The following is a 6,476-nucleotide window of genomic DNA, read 5'->3' as shown; positions in this document are numbered from 1 at the left end:
CATTGCCATTTCACTCATTCACCCTAAAATTGACAATCCATTTTACTATTTCAAAAATTCACATAGTCGTAGTAAAATTAAGTGCAAGTACTTTTTTTTCTTTTGGAATAGATTGTAATACCCCCAGAAAAATCCAAAATTAACCAATGACTAGTTCATGAACAGTCTAAAACAGTATAGTAACTATTGAAATTACAATGCTTGCCAACGATCAGCCTTGAACAGTTGATTATGAACCATGAATTGAACCACGGCCACTTGACTGTGACTGCTTGGGAGTTGGGTCAAAGGACAATGCAATCTGCCTTGAGAATTAAGATTGCATTATGTCATTTTTCTGGCTATTAAACAACCCTGCAATTCTCTCCTGAATATTTCGTAGTATCTTCCCCTTTTGGTCTTTTTTTCTAGAATTAATTTAAGTATATGGAAAAAGACTAGGATAACAATCAACACTAATATCTCTCCCCTTTTGGTCTTTTTTTCTAGAATTAATTTAAGTATATGGAAAAAGACTAGGATAACAATCAACACTAATATCTCTTGTACGAGTACAAGTCAAGAAGCTTTGGAAAAAAGACTTTAAATATAGTACAAACTCAAACGTACCCGGGAGAGGCTCAAAGTTTTTCCATACCTATCATCACCTTCATATATACACATGCAATCACACTCGCAGAGATATACATACATACACACACAAAGTCATGTATGGTACACATAATGATGTTGATCACCAACTTAGGGTTTTTCATATATAATTTCATCTCAAGAGCACAAAAGCCCGACAATATGAAATTTATGGGCAACTAAGTGAAGGCAAGCCACCATAAAAGGCAAAACCCCAATTCACAAAATGAATAACTGTACAGAATACAGATATTGGTCACATACAACAAGGGAAAAGAAAGGCTAAAAGACTGAATCTTTTGAGAGTATGTAATTCAACCACCTCCAATGCTTCAAATACTGTATGTTTCTTTTCTTCTACATTGATCTATCTTATCTTTTGTTTTTCTTGTTGCATTTCTTTTAAAATCTGTTTTTTTTTTTTTTCATTTGTCTTGGAGGGGGTGAAGGGAGGAGCGAACATATACAAAATGGCACTAAGTGAGCTGAGAGTGTCTTATCTGGTCCGGAATTCATTTCTGAATCTAGTTAAATTGTTGGAGAACTTGTCCCTATTCTTCTGATCCAAGCTTCGAGTTATATCGGACATAAGTTTATCGAAGCACAGGGAAAGGCGCTGCTGTTGGTCCACTGGCTGTTTAATGGAGTAATATTCAAAGAAGACCAGTCAAGAACAAGTTATTGTTCACACCCGAAAAGTGTATTAAAAAATTCCGGTTCCTTTGAATATGAAAAAATATTATGTTATCATGTAAATATGAATTTCCTGACGAACTTTTAAACTATAAACCAGTCACATATGGGATGTGTAATAACCGCACATGGGCAATTAAACTTACTTGTGAAGCCAAAATCTGAGCCCTCAAATTAGAGAACATCTGCAAGATACACAATCATATATCAGAGAAAATGCCATCAAGTATAGACTATCACAGACAGAAAGCCAATGTGCTTTCACGGCCGAACTAGCAAACCATGCACAGCGGAATATAGAAAACAAATTATGAATCAATAAGGGAAATAAATGCAAAGGTATCCAGAAGTTACCTCGTCGCTTATTAATATTAAACTCAGCATTGGTCTACTTAGGCTCCACTGGTTGCCACAATCTTCGAATAAAACTATCTCAAAGAGAGTCTTCAATATCTAGCAGGGGAATGTTTATGTCAGCACTTCCAATATTGTATAACTTGTTCACATAATTACCAAGAAAAAGTGATATTACCTTATCAAATCACATCCAGATCAAATAAAATTTTTATGCAAATATTGTCTAATACTATTATTTACATTACAAGTAAAACACAATAGCATCATTTACTTTAAAGTGGTGAGAGTATAACATTCTACTTGCACTTATTGGGTATAGAGTAGAAGTTCAGAGAAGTGTTAAGCCAAAAGGATGGCTTGTGAACATGATAAGTAACACTAATTACTAATATCAATTTTTGAGAAAGTTTTCAAGCTATAGCCAAAAAAAGAAGGAATCAAAATTTGGTAGTGATAGAAATACTAATATCAAAATGAAGAAACATCTCTAATACTTTTCGGGTAATATGCATTTCGGCAGAATAGAGCACTGTACAAGTCTGACAATTGAACATTTATTTCAACTACAAAGAGTGAGTATTCTTTGTGAAGCACATAAAACAAAAAATGATCATGTTATGTTGTTGCATAGTGTACAGGGTAGAATATACAAGAAAATATGACTGTAGAAGCACAACATAGGAACCAAGAGAATTTCTTCACTGAAAGTGATGAAATGCCTTCAATCCAGGAAAACAAAAAAAAAAAAAACAAAAAACAAAAAACAAAAAAAACAAAAAAAAACCCTTAAATTCTGATGAGCACCTCAAAGAAAGGCAGCAATGCATAAGGCACTGTTCCATATAAATGGTACAAAAAAAGAAGAGTGAACGCCAAGGACCTTGTGGTCCAGTGGCATCAAACCTTTCCCTTTATACGGGAGGTGGTGGGTTCGAGCCTCGGTGGCCTCAATGGAGGCAATACTGACTCTTGTGCTTTAATAGGTTGAGAAAGTAGTTATGAACAAATACTGCATTGTAATAGAGTTAGTAGTATTCAAACAAAAAAAAAAAAGAGTGAACTTACTTCAAGAAAAATATTAGGACAATCTGAGAAATGTTGAGCAAGTTTTAGAGCGGCTGAGGAAGTAGGTGACTCTCCAGCTGTTATGCATTCAAAATAGAAAGTAGCCAAGTTGTCTACAGCAGATGCACACTGAAATGCATTATAAAGAAATGATATTATTATTAAGGAGCAATCCTATAACTTGCAAATAAACATAGATGCAAGCAGTGTTTATATGAGGTTCTATAGATATTGAGCAAGAAGCAAACAGGTAAAATGAAAGATGACAAAGAACATACCTGTGATTTGATATTTGCATCCAGTACTTTAAGACCAGACTCCAAAGATCCAGCAATAAACATAAAGCTGCTTGTATCCAAATTCAAAACAAATGAGATCTGTGTTTTCATTAGAGCCTCCAGAAATGTGAAGTAGGCTGCTGCAAGCTGCACAATTAAAAAACGCACGGTATTATTGTTTCCAAGTAAGGGAGCTCAAGAAAGGGGATAATTTGCATTAGAGGAAAAGGCAATTAATTATTTTGGGAACTGTTAAAAGAAACTACTACTAGAAAATAGAATTAATTATAAAATTGCACATAATACAGCAAATAGCCAAAAGAAGCATGATTGTGCAGCTGGAATCTACAGAATAATTTTGGAACCAACCAATCAAAATACAGTATTTATTTCAGAATTTTAACCACTTCTTAATTTAATAGAACTATAAAAAGTGAAGATACAGAATATGAATTAGAAGAATTAATTCAGTTACCCTGTTTCTAGTGATTGTTTTTAGTTACCATAAAAAAAATTTACCCCCTTCAGAAGGTTGACTGTTTTTAGTGGGATAATGAATTACTTGTATTATAACAGTAAATAGGTCATTTCACAGCAATGCTCTAAAAGGGCTACCCCCACACTTCTGAGAAGCCTCAGAGGTCTAAGACTCTAAGTGAATTATCCCGAGAAAAAAACTAAGTTAAACAATTAAATCTTCTCCAAAAATGAGTTAAAAGACTCAATTGTAGTATGCATCCATACAAAGAATCCCAAAATGCTCAGGAAATTACTAGCAGCTGAAGGTTTGTTCGACAAAAGATGCTTAGAATTAAAACTAGCAGCCAAACACAAGTGAGATGACTCAATTGAAGTACATCCATACAACAAATCAAAAAATACTCTCAACAAATTACTAGCAGCTAAGGTTTAATCAATAAAAGATGCTTACCAAAATACATGACTTACCTTTCTGTATGCAAGTACATCAGTCAAAGGAATAGATAAAGCCATCCTCATAGCAGTTTCTAAAGCATCAGCAAGTGCTCTGTCCCCATATATCTCGAACACGCCAAAGTTGACATAGTTACCACAAAGTGCTATCATAAAAAAAGGTAGCATAAAGACCAAAAACAACCTTTATAGTGTTGCAAAAAGAAAATACAGAGGGTAACTGAGGCAGCTTCAAGAGAAACCAAGACTAATAACATTCCTTTTTCATGTAGTGAAATCATGGATATACATTGGTAGTAAGAACAAGTACACTAAACAGCACTCTTTCCTCTCATTCAGTCATTTCCTTCTCGTTTTATATAAAACCCTAATATTTTAACGGGAAAGAAAAAGATTTCATTAATGAAACAGAAAAATGAGGAAAAGAAGTTATCTAACGAAAGAAAGAAGGTATTAGAGAGTCAAATAACATAAGCATGCCAATCTACCCTTGCAAATCTTTAAGTAAGACCCATAAAATGTAGTAGCTGCTTTATCCCATAGCAATGCCAACACTATGTTATCCCATAAAAAACGTATCTGAGTAGTTCAACATATGCACACAAACAAAAACATTAAAATTACATTCACTGGCTAGAATCTAACTTATATATAAATAGAAACAATATATGGAATCTCTATAGATTAGGCAAGTTAGATTATAATCTATAGAGATTCCATAATATATGGAATCTCTATAGATTAGGCAGTCTTAAGGATTTAGGTAGGGTAGACATATGGAAAATTGTTTCCTATTCGAAGTCTTCTAGCACTTATTTATAGGGCTTTGTATTCTCTTTTCTATGACAGTAAAAGACAGCATATTTAGAAATCTTCTATTTACTTTCGTAACACTTTCCATAAAACTCGCAAACTATAAAATAAATTTTACAATATGTTATTAAAATCAAAAATAAAAATATACCAAATTAATAACATATACTTTCAAAAATATCCCTTTTAAGTCCTTTTACACTAAAAAAAAACTATTTCATTAACACTTCAAATTGAATCAATTAGCTTATCAGCTATTAGCTTCTGGCCAAACAGAAAAAATAAAAATAAAAATGACAATAATATGATACTCTAAGTTCATTCAATAGAAATGTACAAGTAAAGCTACACAAAACAGATCCAAGAAGTATAGCCTTCAAATTCTGACTCCTTATTAATCTGCTCATATTGCAATTTGCAAGTCACAGTTTTCCACTTAAAAGTGCCATTAAATAGATAGTATGATTTTAAAAGTCAAGATTGCTCATACCTCTTACGAGAATAGTTAGAGAAATCCACATCCCCTTGTACTTGAACTGATACATATCCACCTGATTGGGAAGAGACAGAATTCTTGATCCATACACAACTATCATTTTGCTGACTTCCCTGAAAAGTAGTATTCCATTGGCAGATGATGTTTCAAAATTTAAGCGTTGGGACTTGTTCAGCACAAACTCAGCAATGAATTTGAGTATTGGTGTTGTGACCTGTGTCATTCCATTGAAACATGTGATCACACATCATTATCATGGGACCAAACAAGCACAAAATAACCTTTAGATGAAAGAGGCAACTTTTAAGAAACCAACTTTCAAGAAATAATGATGCATAGAGTTCAAAGATACAAGAATGAGATGGAGTGATCATCTTGATTCTCAGAAAGCACCTCGTTGAGAACTAAATGGAGAATTCATAAAGAAAATTGATACATTGAAATATGTGACCTATATACAAAATGTTAGCACAAGGGCATATAGCAAAATGAAATCACCCTTTTCGTACTAGCATGAGTATAAAGATGGAAAATCACCTAAATGAAGATTGCTTCAAAGTTATTTCGTGTTCATGTAAAAAAGAGTAATGTCTGCACAGAGGAGCTTAATGATTTCCAACCTCTACTCAATTTTGATCATTAGTTTGGTATGTTGCAGCACCAGCTTCACACCTTTTCTAGTCTGTGAAATTATTACTTACCAAATAAAAATATAAAAAATATATTTTAAAAAACGTGATAAAAAGTCATCTCCCAACCAACCCCCTTCCAAAAAAAGACTTCCCCAGTGGCAATATAGTCTGAGGGGAATCACTTCGAGCCCTTGTTCCACCATGACATATACTAAATATTTAATACTAAATGTTTGCTCCAGAATAGAAATGTCATTAACTGTAATTATCAGAAGTTTCAAGTTGCTGAGCACATCAAATACTAAAAACAGATGAGAATTGACAAAATGCAATTGCCTATATATATATATATATATAGGCATGTAAGTTCATTATTTGTTGGTAAATATTTTCTCACAGCACCCGTAATCGTGCATCAAAGTACAAAAGCCAGTACATAATACAAATGTCAAAATTCCTAAATCACCTACTCATTTCCAACATTTGTGTAAAAATAATGCATCTCTTTGACACAGTTAAATTACACCTTAAAGATAAAGGATAGGGGGTGGGGGTGGGGGTGGGGGGGGGGGATAAATT

At 33.4% G+C, this 6,476-nt stretch overlaps 1 protein-coding gene across 2 annotated transcripts in view; it reads right to left on the bottom strand.

Moving 5' to 3' along the window:
- Positions 1 to 729: 729 nt before the first annotated feature.
- Positions 730 to 6,476, bottom strand: part of LOC116006634 (exportin-7-like) — an 18,468-nt gene continuing 12,721 nt past the window's right edge. For both annotated transcript variants that reach the window (XM_031247082.1, XM_031247083.1), the window contains exons 23-29: positions 5,260 to 5,479; positions 3,972 to 4,102; positions 3,024 to 3,170; positions 2,746 to 2,874; positions 1,678 to 1,776; positions 1,470 to 1,508; positions 730 to 1,264 (exon numbers count right to left, since the gene is read on the bottom strand). In XM_031247082.1, coding sequence (XP_031102942.1) covers positions 1,127 to 1,264; positions 1,470 to 1,508; positions 1,678 to 1,776; positions 2,746 to 2,874; positions 3,024 to 3,170; positions 3,972 to 4,102; positions 5,260 to 5,479 — 903 coding nt within the window. In that variant the 3' untranslated portion in view covers positions 730 to 1,126. The remainder of the gene's footprint in view (positions 1,265 to 1,469; positions 1,509 to 1,677; positions 1,777 to 2,745; positions 2,875 to 3,023; positions 3,171 to 3,971; positions 4,103 to 5,259; positions 5,480 to 6,476) is intronic.

Source organism: Ipomoea triloba, chromosome 15 (genome assembly GCF_003576645.1).
Source record: "Ipomoea triloba cultivar NCNSP0323 chromosome 15, ASM357664v1".
Taxonomy (NCBI): domain Eukaryota; kingdom Viridiplantae; phylum Streptophyta; class Magnoliopsida; order Solanales; family Convolvulaceae; genus Ipomoea; species Ipomoea triloba.
This window is presented reverse-complemented; position numbering and strand designations above follow the sequence as displayed.